The 23,059-nt window shown below is 39.5% G+C and overlaps 1 protein-coding gene and 1 long non-coding RNA gene across 2 annotated transcripts in view; both read right to left on the bottom strand.

The window, feature by feature from the left end:
- Nucleotides 1-6,261: 6,261 nt before the first annotated feature.
- LOC149473167 (uncharacterized) overlaps nt 6,262-23,059 on the bottom strand; it is a 32,286-nt gene continuing 15,488 nt past the window's right edge. Inside the window, exon 3 of the long non-coding RNA XR_016313785.1 lies at nt 6,262-7,684. This is a non-coding gene — a long non-coding RNA (uncharacterized LOC149473167). The remainder of the gene's footprint in view (nt 7,685-23,059) is intronic.
- LOC149473169 (uncharacterized) lies at nt 12,184-16,351 on the bottom strand. Its single transcript, XM_089683545.1, has 2 exons — nt 15,835-16,351; nt 12,184-13,931 (listed from the first exon to the last, which is right to left on the bottom strand). Exons 1-2 carry the CDS (start codon nt 16,349-16,351, stop codon nt 12,193-12,195), a joined length of 2,256 nt encoding a protein of 751 aa, XP_089539671.1. The 3' UTR covers nt 12,184-12,192.

Raw genomic sequence — 23,059 nt, 5'->3', positions numbered from 1 at the left:
GGGAGCAGCCTTTGCATACCATTTCTGAAAATGCTATTTTGTCTGTCTATCTGTAAATCACAGCATAATTGTAGTCAGAATGTGTCTAAAGAACAGTGCTATTCCTGTACACAGTCAATACTTTATTCAATGGTTAATCAAGATAAAATACATATGAAAGCGCAAATATACAATCCATAAAACTTGAATCCCAATACAAATTGAAGTATGTCCAATGCAGAGTAAAATGAGAGACAAAACACAGGCGTTGCCTATTCAAAGTAGATTTTATGCATCACGTGTCACAACAGAAGAGATAATAACAGATAACTAGAAAAGCTATCATCTCACGCCTGGACTATTGCAATTCCCTTCTCACTGGCCTACCCAAACGAATGCTATCCCCACTCCAGTCGATCCTAAACTCAGCGGCTAGACTCATCCACCTCACCAACTGCTCCACATCTGCCTCCCCCCTCTGCCAATCCCTTCATTGGCTCCCGATTGCCCAACGCATCAAATTCAAACTGTTAACTCTGACCTACAAAGCCATTCACAATGCCGCCCCGAACTACATAACTGACTGGATACCCAAATACTACCCTACCGGTGCCCTCCGCTCCTCACAGGACCTCCTACTCTCTAGCTCCCTGGTCTCTTCCTCCCACGCCCAATTGCAGGACTTCTCCAGGACTTCCCCCATCCTCTGGAACTCCCTACCCCAATCCATCAGACTGTCACCTACCCTCCTCACCTTCAGGCGCACCCTGAAAACCCTCCTCTTCAGGGAAGCCTACCCCAACCTCACCTAACACCCGACCTCACCTAACAACTAACCTCCTCCACTCCTCCCACCACTCCATCCCTCACAGCCATCTCCTCCTGTACCACCTTCCCCTCCCTTCTAGATTGTAAGCTCGAAAGAGCAGGGCCCTCAAACCCCTTGTGTATTGTATTGTTACTGTCTTGTCTCATGTTCTGTCCCCCTTGCTACTGTACAGCGCTGAGCATACCCTTTGGCGCTATATAAAAACTGTATAATAATAATAATAACTAGAAAAGCTACAATTTCTGGGGAAATTGTGTGAAGTGTTCTTGCCTCCACCAGTCTACAACTGCAGTGGGCGGAGTAACTGGGTGGAGTGGCTTGAGTAACTGTTGTGTGGTTGGAATGGCTAGAGTAACTGTGAAAAGGTTGGACTGGGCAGAGTAAAAGCTATAAATCCTACAGCAAAGAGCTTTATATTGTGAGAATCACAAGACCCAGACCTACATTTTGATACATAGTATGTCTCTGAAATATTAAAAATTAAGGCACAGTCGTAGTTTAGAAATTGCCGTGGACATTTTTAGTGGCAGAAGGGATAGCTGAACGTTTTGATATAAGATTTGTGTAGGTGGGCTTGAAAATGAGGGAGTGATGGCAGTTTAGAAATCATGTCCTGATTTTTCAGCTCCCACTCTAGTTTTGAACATTCCGCCATTCATTCCTATGGGACCAATTTCACCACAAAAACGCTGATATTTCGTGAACCATTCGGCGAAACGTTCCACAAAGTAATAGCACACCAATCGGGAACAATCCGCATGTATATTACTGTCTATGTAGTGCAAAAACTGTGGGAGGAGTTAGGGTGGTAAATTTGGCTATAATAAGAATAAGAACTGGAAAATCTACAATTTCTGGGGAAATTGTGTGAAGTGTTCTTGCCTCCACCAGTAGTCTACAACTGGAGTGGGCAGAGTAACTGGGTGGAGTGTCTTGAGTAACTGTTGTGTGGTAGGAGTGGTTGGAGTAACTGTGAAAAGGTTGGACTGGACAGAGTTACTTTATGGAGTGGGCCTCCATTTACACTATGCTGCTGTGGGGCTCCGGATCCCGAAAGCGTGGGTCTGAAAGGTCCAGTTTAATCCAGCGTATCTTTGCAGCTTTAGATCTCTTTCCTTTAGATGGCATGATGATATTCACACAGCTCTAATTTCTTTTCATAAATGTAGCTAGTTGAAACACCTCAAATACTCTCTACTGTAGAAAACTTATTTCCAAACCTTTAACCAGAAGCCGGCCAAACTGTCACAAATTCAAAATTAGATTTCAAATAGGGCAGAGAAGAGCGGTTAAAAACAAACTGCTCCAAATTGCTCACTTCACTGGCATCTTCAAATGGTCGTAGTTTTAAAAATTATAAATCCTACAGTGAAGAGCTTTATATTGTGAGAATCACAAGACCCAGACCTACATTTTGATGCATAGTATGCCTAGTTTAGAAATTGCCCTTCAAATTTGAGGTGGCTAGAGTGGAGTTTCAATGAATGTCAATGGGCGGCATGAGTTGCAAACAAATGGTCATATTGTGAAAACTATTAGGAATATGGCTTAGCCGTGGACATTTTTAGTGGCAGCAGGGATAGCTGAATGTTTTGATATAAGATTTGTGTAGGTGGACTTGAAAATGAGGGAGTGATGGTAGTTTAGAAATCATGTCCTGATTTTTCCAGAGCTGCCTTCTGCTGTGTGCCCGGATTATCTTTGCCTGAACTGCCCCTTTGCTGTGTGCCCGGAATGTTCATTGTCTGCCAGCCTGCCCTTCTGCTGTGTGCCCGGACTTACCCATTGTCTGTCTGAACTGCCATGTTGTAGCCTGAACTTTACCCATTACCTGCCTGAACTGTCCCTCTGCTGTGTGCCCCGGACTTAACCCTTGCTGCACCGATCAAGTGCCCCAAATCCCTCAATAAAAACCTTGTGCGCCGACCACTCTCTGCGTGTGTTCTGTCTCACCTACACCTCCATCACAGGAAGATTATCCCAGGAAGCTTGTTTGCCAACCACAACACTGGAAGGCAATTATCTGCGGTGAGTGCACATCCATGTGGGGGATTTCTGTGAAGCACTTGGTTATCAGTCTATTGCACGCAGTGAAGGAGAAGAATTGAGTTTATGGACTTTGGATCACTTTATTATGTTTTTTCATGGACTTTTGATCACCTTTAATTTAAATTGATTTTTTATCACGTTAATCATGGATGTTTTATTCATTTTTGGTCACATTTATTTTGTGGTATTCACTTCACATTTTTTTTATTTATTATTTATTTAGCACCACTATAACACTATATGAGTTGTGTTTATTTTATTTCATCCTTGTTACTGTTCAATAAATATTCCATTTTATTCTGAGTTTGTATAAAAATAGCCGTGTGCCAGTGTCCTGTATACAGTGCATCTGTCTTAAGGGCATTCTGGAGGTGGGTGTTTTTTTCCATTGCTTTCCTCCCATGGAACTGTTGTGTATTTCTATTATCTTGCCCTTCCTTGCTCTGCCTGTGAAGTGTCTGTTTGTTATCCTGGACTTTTTAGCACTTCATCACACAGCTAAAGGGTGGGGGATGCTGAATCAGTGGTTGGAAATTGAGGGTAATGGGTACTATCTTAACTGCTTTAAGTCCGCACTATAGCTGAAATACTGCTACAGGGGGGACTCTCTGTGCGACATCACGTATATATACGTGATTCGCGCGACTGTGGCGACCGCGCACGTACCCGCCGACCCACCACTGCCGTGATTTGGTGCCTGACCAATCAATCAACAGATTCCGGCTAGTGATGTTCGGCCTGGATCTTCTGAATGATCCCTGCCCTTTCAGAGATCTTCCTGTACCTGTGATTACATTTACACAGGTACAGGAAATTATTAAATCTTCTCTCTCTGGGCACATTCCGTCTCAGAGAGAGAAGAAAGCAGATCCACGTGAGTAAAAACACTACACCTTACATCAGGGGCATGACTATGGTTGGTGTCACCCAGTGCAATAACGCTTGGTGACACCCCCTCCGACGATGCCCGCAGAATTGATCGGATCTGCGGATTGAGCATAATGGATCGGACTCCGATCCATTATACTCCCCAATCCGCAGATCTGATCCATCCTGCGGGGCTCGTCGGCTTTCTTTACAACTTACCTTTTCGTGGAGCGGGTCTGGTGTCAGCCTATATAGGTTGCATGCCGACGATCTCAGCGGGATGGTTCGAATCTGCGGATTGAGCATAATGGATCGTTTGAAGCTGCAGTGCATTACCTTTGGTTTCAAGGTTTGGATATCTTTTAATGCCTAACCAGAAACTTTTTCTAAATTTGCATAGAATGGGGAAGCGTTAAATATTATTATTACAGGTACTTATGTAGCTCTGTCAATTTACATATATATATTGTAAATTCACATCAGTCTCTAACCCTCAAGGAGCGTAAAATCTAAGGTTCCTAACTCACATTCATGCATTTTACATACTAGGGTTCATTTAGACAGGAGCCAATTAACCTACCAGCATGTCTTTGGAGTGTGGGGTGAAACCCATGCAATCACAGGGAGAACATGCAAACTCCAGGCAGGTGGTGCTGTGGATGGGATTCAAACCGACGACCCTAGTGCTGCCAGGTGGAAGTGCTACCCTTTTAGCCAGAGTTAATAATTCTCGAAGGTTTTTCAATCTGTAACTCCATTGGGGAGATTTTCTCTTACGTCCTGTCCGTGTGACACCTGTGAAAGAAATGAGGACTAACCTGGACAGGATGGCACAAACAGCAATAAAAACATTGTCAGATGTTCTAAACCTGCCTAACTCTACAAAAAATTTGATTTAACCTCCCTGGCGGTATTCCCGAGTGTAGCTCGGGGTAACATTTCAGTACCAAAAGCGGTAACCCCGAGCTACACTCGGGCTTACCCTACGGCACTGCTCCGGCATGTGTTCTTCACTTACCTTACCCTGCGCTCCCACGATGTGTCCCCTGCAGCGTCCCCGGCCATCTCCTCCGGCCGATGCCGGCATCCGGCTTCTGTGTCCTGTCCCTGTGACGTCGGGACGTACGGGCGCCGCCGGCGGCGGGAAATTTAAAAATTTTAAAAAATGTCATTTTTTTTTTTTACATTTTACATAGTAAAACATTGCTGTCTCAACCAATTTCACATACATATTGTCCCTAGTGCTTTGTCCTGTGCCCTGCCTGCATTTTGTCTGTTCTTTCTGCCTGGAAACTGAGAAATGTCCATGGCGTCCAAAAAGTGTCCCTTTAGGTCAAAAGCGGTTTAGATCAGCTAGAGAACAGCGATAGTAAATCAGAACCACTTGCAGAATTGAGTGATAATGATTCGTGGGGGAAATTCGTCATCAGACACTGAAAACGATTTTGCGACTGAGCTCAGCAATGTGCGAACTTGGCGCTCTATTTCACATTTCAGTGTTTTTGGTTTGATTATATTATTGAATTAAATTTTTTATTATTTTTATATTATTTTTATGATTATTTATTAAATTATAATTTATGATTTTGTGTTTCAAATTTTATCATACCCGGGATGTTTACTAGACTCTTGTTCGGACAGATTTCAGTGAGTTTTTCCTAAAAATTACAGCCTACAATAAAAAAAATACATATTTCCATGCAAAAAAATGGTACCGCTTTCAGCACCAAAAATCTGAAATAACCATACCGCCAGGGAGGTTAAAACTGTTTGTAAAGGTTCAGGTTTTTTATTACATAACATACAGTACATGTAAAGGGCAAAGTGGTGATTCTTTGTCACATCCTTCATGTATTCCCTCCCCACTGAGTGCCAAGCAAGGGTGGGTTCTTCTGGGCTACACTAGGCACCTTGTACAGGGTCTCCCCTACTTCACACAAAAGGGGTACCTTTGTGCAGCTTTCACCAATGCCTTGGGACAAGGCTAAGCTGGCTGCCAAGAAATACTCGGTCTTAGGTCAGGCCCCTACTACTAGAGATGAATGTACACCATGTACACTTGCACTGTTCTCCAGTAAAGTCCCCGTGTAAATGTACATCCTTCTACCGTAACTTGCAATTAGACAGGACATGTCGAACATGTCGGACTACCGGTCCCAATAGCAGCATGGAACACCATCGTGCGCAGGCTCAAAAGTGAACTTGGCTTTAAGTCTTGAACTTCCGTACCTCTTTACAGGATGGGTCCTCTGCACTGAAGTTCCGTTCTAGCTAAGGGAGACGGAATGAGGCGTCAGGAGTGTCAACAACATCTCCCTGGTGGCTAGAGGCAATTCTACCTATAACAGGTACACATTTTGACAGGCTGCTTGCTGACTGTACCTTCATTGCTCATGGCAACCACATGTATAACTTCCACTAGAATGACTCTTAACGTGCTGACTCTTCATACCCCATGTGACGCAAGCTGTAGAGTGTGTGATAGTGCCAGTTACATGCAATGCACCCTTTTCAAGGACTTCAGACCAGACAGGAGGCAAAGTTTAATGCTTTACTTGTATTAAAGTGCAACATTACAATAGAATCCAAGCAGACATAACAATCCAGTAGAGCGTCAATAAAACAGTCAACATATTAAGTCCCTAGTCCCTACTTCTAACCAGGCTACACAGAGTCCTTCTGAGGCATTCTCCAGCACTGGAGTCTTTGACAATAAAGTTTTGACAACTTTATATCTTGATGGCAGACTATGACATATTTGTACTCTTTTCAGGTGTAGCTCTCCTCTGGGAACTGGGAAAATGGGAAAGACCAGGCAATCACTCCAAAACTCTGGACTCGGCCCACCGTCCCCTTTTATATCACATGTGCAGTGGGTTTGACCCAAAGATCCCGCCAAAAAAAGCCAAAGAACCTGGAAGGCATTAACCCCTACCCTCCCATCTGGAGCTGGACCTATCTGGCTAATTTCAACCTGCCTACATACGTTATACTTATATGCCCTGTGCAATGGTATTGCACAGAGAGGCCCCAAAGTTCCTCTTCTGGGCCCCCTGCCAGGGCTGTAGGCTCCTCCTCTTCTCTGTGCACCACTCAGGAAGCTGCTTCTCATTGGGGCACAACTGTGGGCTTGCTTCTGTGCCAGACTGTGTGTGTCTATAGAAACAAACAGTGCAGCTCACCCCACCCCCAATCTCTGCTGGATTGAGATAGGACTCAGGTAAGTATAAAGGGGGCGATACTTCCACTTGAACATTTTTTAGCTTGATGCAGAGAATGCATTAAGGTAAAAAATGTTCTTTATCTCCTAAATAGTGCTGCTCTTCCGTAAAATTCTGGTCAATGGTATTGTATGCAAATAAATATAAGTAGTCAACAACTACTACACAGATGGAACATCAGAGAAAGTGAGATAGCTAAGTCCCATCCAGTTTAGGACATATAAATTGTATTAGAGATCATTAGTTAGACAGAGTTCTCTTTAGAATCCAATACTATGCAGGGGCTGACTGACCATTTGGAAACTCGGGCACTGGCCGAGGCCCGGGGTCAATAGGGGGCCCCATGAGATGCCCATGGTACCTTTTTCATAGGCTTTTTTGAGTTTGGGCAAGGACATAGGGGCCCCATGATCCCATATTGCCCGGGGCCCCATGAGTTGTCAGTCCGCCCCTGATACTATGTATTGTGGTTCTCTCCCTGCATGCAGCTAGCTCTGCATGCTTGTATAATAAATACATCTACTTTCCAATCTGGCTTCAGCAGTCAAAATTTTATTAAAAGCCATGAGTATAGGTTTCCCCTTCAGGGGGAATGGCTGGGTGTTCACACGCTTCTGGCCACATAGTGTATTTATAAGGTCTGATTCTTCATAACATTCTCTTGGCGTAACCTTCGCTTCTTCTCTAGTTCCTTTCGGATTTTGTAAGTTTTCTCTGCAATCAAATGGTAGTACTCATCCTGGATGAAATGAAATAGACAAAGGTAAACAGACAAACAGAAAATAACTAAATTCCACTATTACACAATCATTATCTTTAAAATCCATGGTCCCTTAAAAACTCTCTGCATGGGCAGAACACAGGATTGCTTTAACCACTTGACCTCCAGAAGGTTTACCCACTTTCCTGAACAGGCCTTTTTTGCGATACGGCGTTGCGTTACTTGAACTGACAATTGCGCAATCATGCAACGCTGTAAATAAATGAAATTTACATAATTTTTTCCTCACAAGTAGAGAGGTCTGTGGTGGTATTTGATTACCTCTGCATTAATTTTTTGAGTTATAAACAAAAAAAGACTGAATTTAAAAAAAAAAAAAAAATATATATATATATATATATATATATATACTTTATTTTCTGCTATAAAACCAATCCAAAACAAAATTTAAAAAATCAAATGTCTTTATAAATTTAGGCCAGAATTCTGCTACATATTTTTGGTAAAAGATCCCAATAAGCATATTTTGAAGTTATAGCGTCTACAAACTATGGTACATATACTGGAATTTTAAAAACATTTTTTTTAATATTAGCAATGGGGCGATCAACTACTTATAGCGGGACTGCGATATTGCGGCGGACATTTTTATATTAACTGACACTAGCTGACACTTTGTGGGAACCAGTGACACCAATACAGTGATCAGTGCTATAAATATGCACTGTCACTGTACTAATGACATTGGCTGGGAAGGGGTTAAACATCTTGGATGATAAAAGGTTTAACTGTGTGCCTAGCTATGCGCTTGGTGTACACTAGGTAGTGCTTTTGCAAGGGGAAGTGAAGGATACATGATTGCAGGGACACATGATTCTTCACCCCCGTCCCTAGGCAGAGCTCTGTTCTGTGTCCTGCCCAACGATTGGCAGGCGCCAGCAGATGTCTGTTCACCGGCACTCGCAGATCGGCATCTGCTGTGAGTGTTAACAGCAGAAGTGATCCGCCGGCCTCCCTATGATGGAAGTGCAAAATCACATACTGTATAAAGCCAAATTCCAGTTACACGTTTAACCCACTGCTAAGCTTTTGCACCCTGCACTACAAGTGATGATAATGCTGGGGTGAAGGGGTTGAGGGAGGGGATGCATTTACAATCTAGAGTTGGACTTTAAACAGGGAGCAAGTCACAATCCTGCTTCATCAAATGAAGTCTTGCATGCAGAAAAAAACCTTTAGATACAAAATTGTATTAATAAATGTAAATATAGTATAACACAGTATCCAGACTACTAGTACTTTCAGAAGAAGGTCAGTAATTGAAGCCATCTTCATATCTCTCTTATCATTCTAATCAACAAAATTCTGTAAGACACTGTAGTACAATACATACTCGGCTATTGGCAGACTCAAACATGTCACCCTCAACCTTCCTAGCATACGCCACCAGGTTCTCCACGCGTCGATCTCTCATGGCAGCTGGATCAGGAGCGTGGCATCTAACATGAGCACTGTTGCAGCCTGTACCAGTCTGGAGACACTAGGACTGGTGGGACGGTGATCAGGAACACTGCTGCTGGCCTACACTCATCTTTAATGCTGAGACTGATGTGGTGGTGATCAGGAACATGGTTACTGCCTTCCACTAGTCTGGTAATACTGAGACTGGTGTTGGGGTTAAGAACACTGTTCTTGTCTCTCTGCAGGCTGAAGACCGAGAACTCAGCGTTTAGTGGTGTTTGATCACTCAGTTCTCGGTCCTTGACCCAGTGTGAGAAAGATGCAGTATTAGACCAATGCTGCATCTACCGAAGTGAGGCACAAAGTAGGCTCAGCAGCCATGATTTCTTCCATTGTGTCCACCATGGAGCTTGCAGTTACAGGAACCTATGCATGGGAGGCATCCACAGAGGACTCTGCACTCATGGCCGGAGAAAGGATGACAGGAGTGGATGGCTGGTCTCCATCTGCCGTGCTAAACCCCGTTGGACAGGCTTCTACCCCTGCACTGTTGCATACTGCACCAATCTGGTGACACTGGGACTGGTGTGGCAACAGTCAGGTACACTCGTGCTGGCTGCATTAGTCAGGTTCAAATCAGTAGTCAAAATGCAGGCAGAGCCCAGAGAGTAGTCAATGTCAGATTCAAGGACGTCAATGACGAAATTCAGGCTAGCAAGCAGGGCATACAAACAGGGAGCTTGGAGCATGTGTTACAAATGAAATATCACAAGCATGAGACTGCAGACTTGGCTGGCTTAAATCAGGTTTAGTCTCCAGCCAGAGACTGGCCACATCAATCACCTTGCAAGTGGACAGACAGGGAGAATGTATTATATCCAAAACCAGGATGCTGGAATGAAACTAGCAGCTGAGATGGAGCAGGAGCGCTCCTGATGGGGACACACTGCCCATTCTGGAGTTGCACTGTGATATTCCCCTAGAGTTGTACCAAGGAGCTACTTTGCAATATGATACAAGGTGGAGTGATCCAGGAAATTTGCAGCCATTGGGCTGCTTCCATTGCACTGGTGCTCAAGAAAGACAACAGTTTGCGATTCTGGATGGACTATCGCAAACTGAACGCATGCAGCCACAGGGACGCCAACCCCCTTCCTTGAGTTGAGGAATCCCTGACGGTACTTGGACAAGCCAAGTTCTTCTCCATCTTGGACCTATCCAGTGGCTACTGGCAAGTCCCTTTATGAGACCAAGACAAGGAAAAAAAAAACGCCTTTATTACACCCCTGGGATAGTTCGAGTTTAATTGCATGCCCTTCAGCCTCAGCAACACTCCCAGCACCTAATGGAGAGATGTCTTGGGGATTTCAATTTTGAGACTGCTGGTTTACCTTGATGACATTATCATCTTCTCCAAGACGTTTAATAAAACATGTGAAACATCTGGACCAAGTGTTCTCCTGTTTGGCTCAATATGGACTAAACCTCAATTCCAGCAAGGGCCACCTTGTGAGGCAAAAGATACAGTACTTGGAATATGTTGTCAAAGCCAGAGGCGTGACCCCATATCCAGGCAAAGTACAAGCTGTCCAAGATTGGCACCCACAAAACCATCAGGGAGTTACGCTCCTTCTTGGGTCTGGTAGGATATTACCAGCGTTATATCCTGAAGTTTACCCAGATAGCTGCCCTACTTACTCAGTACCTAGAGCAGTGGTTCTTAACCTGGGTTCGATCGAACCCCAGGGGTTCAGTGAGTCAGTCTTGCGGGTTCGGCAGAGGTGAAGACCCACACCCGACTCATATGATTCGTGCAGTAAATATTCATTATTATGGTTTTGTTTTTGTGTGAAAATCATGTTTTAATGGTTTTGTTCTTTGTTCTTAACGGTTTTGTTCATTTTGTGCACCTATGTATAAATATATACCTATGTTTTGAATTTTAAAAATCATATTTTATTTTTCCAATTAAGAAGGGTTCGGTGAATGCGCATATGAAACTGGTGGGGTTCAGTACCTCCAACAAGGTTAAGAACCACTGACCTAGAGGAAGGGTGGACCCTCCCCTTCCATCCAAGCCCAATGGTACGAATCCCAACAGCAGGCTTTTGAGACACTGTTAGATTTCCAGAGTTATGAAAAAACTCTATTAATATTTCTAGGTTCTTGTAGATGGTTGTGGGAAGAAATCCTTATGAAAACCAGGTCAGTATGAGCAGTGTGACTTTATTTGATCACACACCAAAAATACAAAGTCAATAAAAAACAGTAAATTCAGACATATGTAGCTTAAAATGAAATAAAAATAAAGAATAAATTGCCTTGGATATTAGGAAATAATGTAGTTCCTTTGCATAGCTTAGATAGAAGTTTTCTTGGCCTAGTTTAAGAAATGACCATGTGAGATTCAATTTCTTTTGTTCTTTGTCCAAGCATGTGCTTTGAGTAAGAGTGTGTGAAAAGAATGTCTCTGTGTGTGTGAGTGAATGAAGTGAAGTGTAGTCTATCTGAGAGGCTTCTGCCTCGTTGTTTGAAAAGCTGCATACTTAAAATGCATGAGAAATTAGATCCTCCCATTAAGCTTTGTTTCAAATTCGCGGGCTTCTAAACCACTCCCATAATCACTCCTAGTTTGAATAGAAACAGATGTTCCCATTCAAACCACCAAGTCATTATCATGATTGACATACAGACTATGAGAAAGGTTTCTGAAGTTCTTATATTACATACAACTGTCAAAATCCATGATTTATGACTACAATTTAAACTCTCAGACTCATTAAAAGAATTCACAATATGGTATACATTGCATGAGTATTTTAAAAGAAAACATGACTTTAAACCTCTACTGATTACCCTTAACTCAAACACAAATAATTCACATCTGACCACTGAAATACAAAACCTCACATTCACATCCAATTAATAGGGGATATATTCTGCCAGCATATATTTCAAAAACTACTAAAGACCGAATTAAAGTTTGGATATTAAAAAATTAATATTACATTCCCCTCTGAAATATGAAATTCATATTAATTTATAACAAACACACATCATTTATATCACAAACACTCAGGTTTTGATTTAGTAATCTCAAATGTATCATTATTTGTAACTGAGTCAGCATAACCAGAAAGTAATTTCCTCTGAAGTATATCTTGTAATAGATTATCTCCTTTCCTAATTTCACTTCTAATTCGCTTATAGAAACTGTTCATTTTACACATCAAACATAATTGAAATATAATACATAATATGATAATAATAAAAATAATTATTACAGGATGTAATAAAATATTTCCTGCTGCAGATGCAATTGAAGTTTTTCCCAACATTGATACAGTACGTTTAAATTTTGACCACCAAGAATGACCTGAAAATTCAGACCATTCATGTTCTATATCTTTTAAACTCCCTTGTTCATGTTTAAATAATATTTCTGCTTTTTGAAGTTCATCTGATAATGCTATCAGTAAACCTTCATCTTTTTGAATAACATTTGCCCAATCTCTCCATGGGAATTCATCCACTTGAGATATATTGTACTGTATGGGAAGAGCACTTATATTTTTCATAAGCATGTTTGTTAAATTCATTCTCATCCCATTAACACTTATTGCTGAAATATCTCCTTCTATACAGAACAAACCTCGACTTAAATTTTCTGTATGTGTACAAGAAGAGAAGAAGGATTGAACCCCTTCTGAGTCAGACATAACTTGAAAACAAACTTTCTTTTTATCTACAATTGAGATTAACTCAGAAGTGGTTTTAACCTTTTCTATCCTTGCTGAACATAGAGTATGGTTATGGTAACAAGAATGAAATATACCTTTGTCTTGATTAGGTAGACAAATCACTTTAGACTGAAATTGTAAATATGAAGACAGATCTAATTGTTCTAACTCAAAATTATTATCAGTAAATGCAAAATCTGTATATTGCAGATGATAATATAGTAACTGTGTGTTGCTAACTGGTAATCCCAAGACAGTGATTGGAACCAACATTTGTTCTTTTCCTGCTACAGGAATCATTGAAGAACTATAACATATGTTCTGATAACATCCAATCCACTTATTTACCCACAGATCAGTATGGTTTATGGCATATACATACTCTCTTGGTAAATTTTGTACAATACCTATAGGAGTTATTCCACTTTGAAAAGCTTGAGCTATTATTTTAAAATTTGTGGAATATTCCATCTGAATTTCTAAACATGCTCTGGCTATATGGGAATGCTGTTCACTTGACATTAAATTAAGAGTAATATTCTCTAAGTGTAATATAGATGGACCCATAATATTGGCTGTTTTAATCACCATATTTTCCAATATTTGATTCAAGTTTCTTTGTACTTTAATACTATTGCTTCCCACTAAACCGGCTGTCTCGAGATCAGACTTTAGTGTACTAATGTCCATGCTATTTGTAATACTACCAATAGAACCTATTCCTCCTAAAATACCTTCAACTATACCACGTTTATTCCTGTGAGGATTCCTAATATCAGTACCAAACCATCTTTCAATACCTAATTCCATGTTAACCAGATGTTCTTTACATTGTGGAAACCTTGTTGAGATTTTCCATTCTGAAATGTTAAAGTTCCACACTATAATAACAAACTTTCCTTCTCTCAACAGACGTCTGGTCTGGAAATGGTTAATTTGGAAGGGACTGGCTGGAATAAATTTCTTATCCATACACTGTGTTCTTTTAGGGGATAGTACAATTACATTTGTATTTACACATTTCTTCGGATAATTTTCTATTGATATGCAGCATTCATATATACCTGAAAAATGGAAATATTGTGTACGAGCGCACCTAAAAAATGTAATATAGCAGCTGTACACCAGGTAACCATAAACCCAATAAAACAATACAAATCAATTGATGCAGCGCTGGACAAGAGGTATTATAAATATATGAATAAATAGATAAATAAATAAATAATAAAAAATGAACAGTTCATATGGTGGTGTCAAGGTGACTTTAGGTGCTCTTATCTATTCCTATTTCTCCAGGTGACAGGATACTGTGCGATATAGTGCAGAAGGAATGCACACTCACCAGAACGCACAGTTTAATGAGCGTTTGTATATATATATATACTGATCCCTTGAGGTCATCAACTGGTCAAGATGGGGTTTGAAATCCAATGGTCTCCCTCCAATACTACTGAGTATGCTGTTAGGACATCAGGGTGATCCCTCAGATATTGGCCTGTATGTTCCTCCTTAAGTGATAAGGACCCTCCTTCACCAGCAGTAAACGGATGGCTGTTAAATAATACTCCCCAAGGGAGTCAAAGCAGAGACATCTCCATAGTGTAGTAGTTAGGTATTTATTGGTATGAAGCGAAGATGAACATCGATGTATAAATCAGATTAAAAACAAGAGCAATCATGGACTAACCGTCCAATGTTAAAGATGGCCGCCGGAGCTCCACGATGCTCCGGCGGCGTGACGTCACGGCGTTCCTGGCTCCTCCTACGCGTTTCGTGCACACGCACGTCGTCTGGGGGGAATTGCCAATAACGCCGAGCCGTGTGATGCCAATATATATGCTAGGCGCATGCGCATTAAGAAGGCGCCATTTTTTAGAAGTCTGACCCTTAGGCGACCGAACGTTCGTGCGGGCGCCATTTTCCATTGGTCTATTTTGTATACTTTGTTGTAATCTGTTTTCCTGGCCAGCATACATTATCTCAGAGGCATACTAGGAGCCTTTAGCATTCGTAATCCAGATTTATCTCCTAAGAACTACTCAATTTGTAGTTTCTTGATGCTAATAGGGGAAAAAAAGTTCTTAAAGTGATATAGTAAATTAGCCAAATTAAAAAAGCCAATTTGTTCCAAATCGAAAGTAGCACTAGCATATAGACTAGGTGTACTCATAAGGATGTATATAAAGGTACATTCAGGCATAATAACATAAGTTATCTGTGTCAAGTTATTCCCAATACTTAAAATACTTAAAATATGCTTAATATTATCCATGATTAGTGTCATAAAATTACAATTTAAGATTATAAATATTTATAAACAGCTCATATAGAGTACTAACATGATATTAACCCTTGCCAATATCAATAGATAACAATAAGGACTCAAATAAAATATATTAGAATGAACGCAAAAAATGAACATGAGAAATACATAAATAAGAAAACTGCAAAAATAGCACCATCTAATTCCCTGTTTAAATCTCTCAAAGTTACAGCTGGAACGTGTAGGCAAAAATTAGCTGTTATTGATGAAACAATTCAAATCTATATCTATGTTGTGGCCTTTTGGATGCAAGGTCTGGAGTTCATGTATCCAGCGTGTTTCGAGTTGTGAGACTGCTCGTAATTTGTTAATCCCCCTCCAATGGGGCTGCACCACATCTACTCCAACAAATTGTAAGGAGGATGGGTCATTGTTGTGTTTCCGTTTGAAATGATAGGACAAAGAGTGATCCTTATAGCCCTTTTTGATATTATTGATATGTTCCCTCAATCTGTCGCGTAAACGTCTAGTAGTACGTCCCACATACTGGAGTTTGCATGAGCATTCAAGAAGATATACCACGTTTTTACTATAACATGTTATACATTTATCTATATTATATGTTCTACCCGTAGTGCATGAAGTGAAAGAATATTGTTTATGTTTTCTTACGTTATTAACTCTGCAAATAATGCACTTATTACAGGGAAAAAATCCTTTTATATTTGGTGCAAGAGAAATTATCTCTGGGGGGTTGATGACATTTGGAGCTAATCGGTGTCTCAGGGCCATTGCCTTTTTGTATATGACTTCCGGTTTATCTGGTAAAATCTTGGAAAGGATAGGATCCGTCATCAGGATATTCCAATTTTTATTGATAATGCGTTTAATTGCTTTGTGTTGTGTCGAATATGTAGTTATAAAAGGACAGATCAATGATTTCTTTTCCATTTTTCTGTTCTCTAATAGCGTGCTTCTATTAGTATTCGCTACTTGTTGAATTGTATCATCAATACTTTGTTGGGAATATCCTTTCTCCAAGAATTTCCTCTTTAAAATTTCTGCTTGTGTGTAGTATGTCTCAAGTTCAGTGCAGTTCCTACGAATTCTTAAAAGTTGGCCTTTCGGAATATTTGCCAACCATGTAGGATGGTGGCAGCTTTCAAGCGGGATAAAACTATTTCGATCGGTTTTTTTAAAAAAGGACTTAGTGATGATCATGCCATTATCATTTAGTAATGTCAAATCTAAAAAATGTATTTCCGTAGTACTATATGAATAACTTAATTCTATGTTGAGTTTATTGTTGTTCAATGTTTTAAAAAAGTTTTTTAAGGAGTCCTCCTCTCCATTCCATAATAAAAACACATCATCTATGAACCTTTTGTAAAATATTAGTTCCGGCCACTCTCTGGCATAAATTAAGAACTCCTCCCAATAAGCCATAAAAAGATTTGCTAGACTGGGGGCAAATTTTGCCCCCATCGCTACGCCTTTGGTCTGCAAAAAATAATTACGGTCAAACCAAAAATAGTTGTTTTGCATAGCAAACTGTAACAATGATAAAATATATTCAATATGTGGAGGAGATAAAGTGCTATGAGTGTCCAGGAAATATTTAGTTGCTTCCAACCCATCTGCATGTGCGATGTTACTATATAGGGACGTGACATCCGCTGTAACTAAAAAAGTTTGTGGTGAAATTCTAATATCTTTTATATCATTAAGAATATGTTTTGTATCTTTTAGGAAGGAGGGGGTTGATATAACCAAAGGCTGCAGGAAGTAATCTATATATTCTCCTACTTTTGAGAATAAAGATCCTATTCCACTGATGATAGGTCGTCCTGGTGGTTTGACCGGATTTTTGTGTACCTTTGGAAGTATATAAAACACCGGAAGTTTCGGGGCTGATGGACATAAAAAATTTTTTTCTTTCTTATTTATTATGCCATTATCAAATCCTCTTTTTATAATGTGTTTCAAACCTTTTTTAAGGGTTGGTAAGGGATCATTAGGTAAACGTCTGTAGGTGGTGGTATCATTGAGGATATTGTAGGCTTCTTCAAGATAATCAGATTTATTGAGTATAACCACCCCTCCCCCCTTGTCCGCTGGTCTAATGACCAGGTCTTTTCTTTTTAGAAGGAGGTCAATCCCTTTAGTAGTGTCTGTATTAGGAATTTTTTTAAGTTTAAGTTCCTCCAGATCCTTAAGTACCAATTCCCTAAAGATATTGACATGGGACCTGGATTGGGGTGGGGGGTTATAGGTTGAAGCATTCCTGAGTGTTGAGTAGTTAGAAATATTATTCTGATCATATATGCTAGGTTTGGAATAAAAATATCGTTTTAGAGACAGTTGTCGTGAGAATCTATGAATATCAATATAAGTTTGAAACTTATTTAACTTTTGTTTTGGGGCAAATTTGAGCCCCTTATCCAAAAGTTGTAACTCAGGTTGTGTTAGTGGTACATTACTCAAATTGAAGATCCCTTGACCGGCTATGTTTTCCTTCTTTTGCCTGTTTCTGTTGACCCTTTTGCCACCCCTTTTCCCTCTACGGAACCGCTTCTTTTCCGGACTCTTCCTTCCCCTAAAAAATGCACCTGAGGTGTTCTATTTGTATCATGATTAGATGATGTCCTAGGCGGTGTATATTGATGATTCCTATTGTCATAATATTGCCTGTTATTTTGTGGGTTCGATTGTTTTTTTGTATGGGGCCTCTGATTATAATACCTAGGAGATGCTACTGCTCCTTGTTGTTGTGGGTAATAATTGTTGTCAGAATAATAGTTGGGATAATGATGCCTAGGGGATGCTATTTCTCCTTGTTGATGAGGGTAAAAACTTTTGTTGGGGTGATATTGCCAATTGTCCCCCTGATTTTGTTGGTTATAATTTTGTTGATTATGATTTTGATGTTCATAAGCAGGATGCCATTGCATATTACGTGTGCCTATATTCTGATCCATAAGCGGTTCGAATCTGTTGAATGTTGGCACATTATATTGCTTAGGTTTTTTGTTATATTTGGGAGACTGATATTGTAGTTGTGTAGAGTCATATCTATTTGCAGGTTGTAACTTTTTGGGTCTCCTCTTGTTATCAATGGGATTAGGAGCTGTTTGTGGACTATCCTCATCAGATTGCCATTTGAATACTGCATTCTCTTGATAATCTCTGAAATCTCTAGAGTATTTCTTCTTTTTCTTTATTTTTTGTTCTTTTTCTACATTCTCAAGATATTTCTTAACTTTATCCGATTCTTTTCTATATTCATCCGTATCCTTATACGGAATAAGTTCCTCTCTTAAGACATTAATTTCAGAATCTAAATGGGTCAGTTTTTTCTTTTTTCTTGTGATTAAAAATTTAATTAGGTCTATCCCAGCTTTATTAAAAAATTGGAACCATTCTAAAAGGCCTGTGTCATAGATCTATCATTTCTGAAGATATCTACACTATTGATGATACAAGTGATGACCTTAAAGGTCTCTTCTTACACCTACAGAACCTGGCTTCTGCTGAAATCAGAACCTTATGGGATGTATCTTTCCTAGACAAATATCTGAAAGAGGGTATGGTCCCCCGATCATTGAGATGGGACGTACCCCCTGAGTATATGGATGACACAGGCCTTTTAGAATGGTTCCAATTTTTTAATAAAGCTGGGATAGACCTAATTAAATTTTTAATCACAAGAAAAAAGAAAAAACTGACCCATTTAGATTCTGAAATTAATGTCTTAAGAGAGAAACTTATTCCGTATAAGGATACGGATGAATATAGAAAAGAATCGGATAAAGTTAAGAAATATCTTGAGAATGTAGAAAAAGAACAAAAAATAAAGAAAAAGAAGAAATACTCTAGAGATTTCAGAGATTATCAAGAGAATGCAGTATTCAAATGGCAATCTGATGAGGATAGTCCACAAACAGCTCCTAATCCCATTGATAACAAGAGGAGACCCAAAAAGTTACAACCTGCAAATAGATATGACTCTACACAACTACAATATCAGTCTCCCAAATATAACAAAAAACCTAAGCAATATAATGTGCCAACATTCAACAGATTCGAACCGCTTATGGATCAGAATATAGGCACACGTAATATGCAATGGCATCCTGCTTATGAACATCAAAATCATAATCAACAAAATTATAACCAACAAAATCAGGGGGACAATTGGCAATATCACCCCAACAAAAGTTTTTACCCTCATCAACAAGGAGAAATAGCATCCCCTAGGCATCATTATCCCAACTATTATTCTGACAACAATTATTACCCACAACAACAAGGAGCAGTAGCATCTCCTAGGTATTATAATCAGAGGCCCCATACAAAAAAACAATCGAACCCACAAAATAACAGGCAATATTATGACAATAGGAATCATCAATATACACCGCCTAGGACATCATCTAATCATGATACAAATAGAACACCTCAGGTGCATTTTTTAGGGGAAGGAAGAGTCCGGAAAAGAAGCGGTTCCGTAGAGGGAAAAGGGGTGGCAAAAGGGTCAACAGAAACAGGCAAAAGAAGGAAAACATAGCCGGTCAAGGGATCTTCAATTTGAGTAATGTACCACTAACACAACCTGAGTTACAACTTTTGGATAAGGGGCTCAAATTTGCCCCAAAACAAAAGTTAAATAAGTTTCAAACTTATATTGATATTCATAGATTCTCACGACAACTGTCTCTAAAACGATATTTTTATTCCAAACCTAGCATATATGATCAGAATAATATTTCTAACTACTCAACACTCAGGAATGCTTCAACCTATAACCCCCCACCCCAATCCAGGTCCCATGTCAATATCTTTAGGGAATTGGTACTTAAGGATCTGGAGGAACTTAAACTTAAAAAAATTCCTAATACAGACACTACTAAAGGGATTGACCTCCTTCTAAAAAGAAAAGACCTGGTCATTAGACCAGCGGACAAGGGGGGAGGGGTGGTTATACTCAATAAATCTGATTATCTTGAAGAAGCCTACAATATCCTCAATGATACCACCACCTACAGACGTTTACCTAATGATCCCTTACCAACCCTTAAAAAAGGTTTGAAACACATTATAAAAAGAGGATTTGATAATGGCATAATAAATAAGAAAGAAAAAAATTTTTTATGTCCATCAGCCCCGAAACTTCCGGTGTTTTATATACTTCCAAAGGTACACAAAAATCCGGTCAAACCACCAGGACGACCTATCATCAGTGGAATAGGATCTTTATTCTCAAAAGTAGGAGAATATATAGATTACTTCCTGCAGCCTTTGGTTATATCAACCCCCTCCTTCCTAAAAGATACAAAACATATTCTTAATGATATAAAAGATATTAGAATTTCACCACAAACTTTTTTAGTTACAGCGGATGTCACGTCCCTATATAGTAACATCGCACATGCAGATGGGTTGGAAGCAACTAAATATTTCCTGGACACTCATAGCACTTTATCTCCTCCACATATTGAATATATTTTATCATTGTTACAGTTTGCTATGCAAAACAACTATTTTTGGTTTGACCGTAATTATTTTTTGCAGACCAAAGGCGTAGCGATGGGGGCAAAATTTGCCCCCAGTCTAGCAAATCTTTTTATGGCTTATTGGGAGGAGTTCTTAATTTATGCCAGAGAGTGGCCGGAACTAATATTTTACAAAAGGTTCATAGATGATGTGTTTTTATTATGGAATGGAGAGGAGGACTCCTTAAAAAACTTTTTTAAAACATTGAACAACAATAAACTCAACATAGAATTAAGTTATTCATATAGTACTACGGAAATACATTTTTTAGATTTGACATTACTAAATGATAATGGCATGATCATCACTAAGTCCTTTTTTAAAAAAACCGATCGAAATAGTTTTATCCCGCTTGAAAGCTGCCACCATCCTACATGGTTGGCAAATATTCCGAAAGGCCAACTTTTAAGAATTCGTAGGAACTGCACTGAACTTGAGACATACTACACACAAGCAGAAATTTTAAAGAGGAAATTCTTGGAGAAAGGATATTCCCAACAAAGTATTGATGATACAATTCAACAAGTAGCGAATACTAATAGAAGCACGCTATTAGAGAACAGAAAAATGGAAAAGAAATCATTGATCTGTCCTTTTATAACTACATATTCGACACAACACAAAGCAATTAAACGCATTATCAATAAAAATTGGAATATCCTGATGACGGATCCTATCCTTTCCAAGATTTTACCAGATAAACCGGAAGTCATATACAAAAAGGCAATGGCCCTGAGACACCGATTAGCTCCAAATGTCATCAACCCCCCAGAGATAATTTCTCTTGCACCAAATATAAAAGGATTTTTTCCCTGTAATAAGTGCATTATTTGCAGAGTTAATAACGTAAGAAAACATAAACAATATTCTTTCACTTCATGCACTACGGGTAGAACATATAATATAGATAAATGTATAACATGTTATAGTAAAAACGTGGTATATCTTCTTGAATGCTCATGCAAACTCCAGTATGTGGGACGTACTACTAGACGTTTACGCGACAGATTGAGGGAACATATCAATAATATCAAAAAGGGCTATAAGGATCACTCTTTGTCCTATCATTTCAAACGGAAACACAACAATGACCCATCCTCCTTACAATTTGTTGGAGTAGATGTGGTGCAGCCCCATTGGAGGGGGATTAACAAATTACGAGCAGTCTCACAACTCGAAACACGCTGGATACATGAACTCCAGACCTTGCATCCAAAAGGCCACAACATAGATATAGATTTGAATTGTTTCATCAATAACAGCTAATTTTTGCCTACACGTTCCAGCTGTAACTTTGAGAGATTTAAACAGGGAATTAGATGGTGCTATTTTTGCAGTTTTCTTATTTATGTATTTCTCATGTTCATTTTTTGCGTTCATTCTAATATATTTTATTTGAGTCCTTATTGTTATCTATTGATATTGGCAAGGGTTAATATCATGTTAGTACTCTATATGAGCTGTTTATAAATATTTATAATCTTAAATTGTAATTTTATGACACTAATCATGGATAATATTAAGCATATTTTAAGTATTTTAAGTATTGGGAATAACTTGACACAGATAACTTATGTTATTATGCCTGAATGTACCTTTATATACATCCTTATGAGTACACCTAGTCTATATGCTAGTGCTACTTTCGATTTGGAACAAATTGGCTTTTTTAATTTGGCTAATTTACTATATCACTTTAAGAACTTTTTTTCCCCTATTAGCATCAAGAAACTACAAATTGAGTAGTTCTTAGGAGATAAATCTGGATTACGAATGCTAAAGGCTCCTAGTATGCCTCTGAGATAATGTATGCTGGCCAGGAAAACAGATTACAACAAAGTATACAAAATAGACCAATGGAAAATGGCGCCCGCACGAACGTTCGGTCGCCTAAGGGTCAGACTTCTAAAAAATGGCGCCTTCTTAATGCGCATGCGCCTAGCATATATATTGGCGTCACACGGCTCGGCGTTATTGGCAATTCCCCCCAGACGACGTGCGTGTGCACGAAACGCGTAGGAGGAGCCAGGAACGCCGTGACGTCACGCCGCCGGAGCATCGTGGAGCTCCGGCGGCCATCTTTAACATTGGACGGTTAGTCCATGATTGCTCTTGTTTTTAATCTGATTTATACATCGATGTTCATCTTCGCTTCATACCAATAAATACCTAACTACTACACTATGGAGATGTCTCTGCTTTGACTCCCTTGGGGAGTATTATTTAACAGCCATCCGTTTACTGCTGGTGAAGGAGGGTCCTTATCACTTAAGGAGGAACATACAGGCCAATATCTGAGGGATCACCCTGATGTCCTAACAGCATACTCAGTAGTATTGGAGGGAGACCATTGGATTTCAAACCCCATCTTGACCA

The sequence above is a fragment of the Staurois parvus genome, unplaced genomic scaffold (genome assembly GCF_062004578.1).
Source record: "Staurois parvus isolate SC_StPar_1 unplaced genomic scaffold, SC_StPar_1.0 ptg000018l, whole genome shotgun sequence".
Classification (NCBI taxonomy): domain Eukaryota; kingdom Metazoa; phylum Chordata; class Amphibia; order Anura; family Ranidae; genus Staurois; species Staurois parvus.
The sequence above is the reverse complement of the archived record's forward strand: the minus strand, read 5'-3'. Positions and strand labels throughout refer to the sequence as shown.

Bases quoted from the DNA above. Each gene is read 5' to 3' on its own strand.
- LOC149473169 (XM_089683545.1), bottom strand. From the start codon at position 16,351: ATGATCATCACTAAGTCCTTTTTTAAAAAAACCGATCGAAATAGTTTT. The intron at 13,932-15,834 runs GTAATAAGTGCA...TCCATTTTTCAG, and splicing joins TATAAAAGGATTTTTTCCCT to GTATATATGAATGCTGCATA.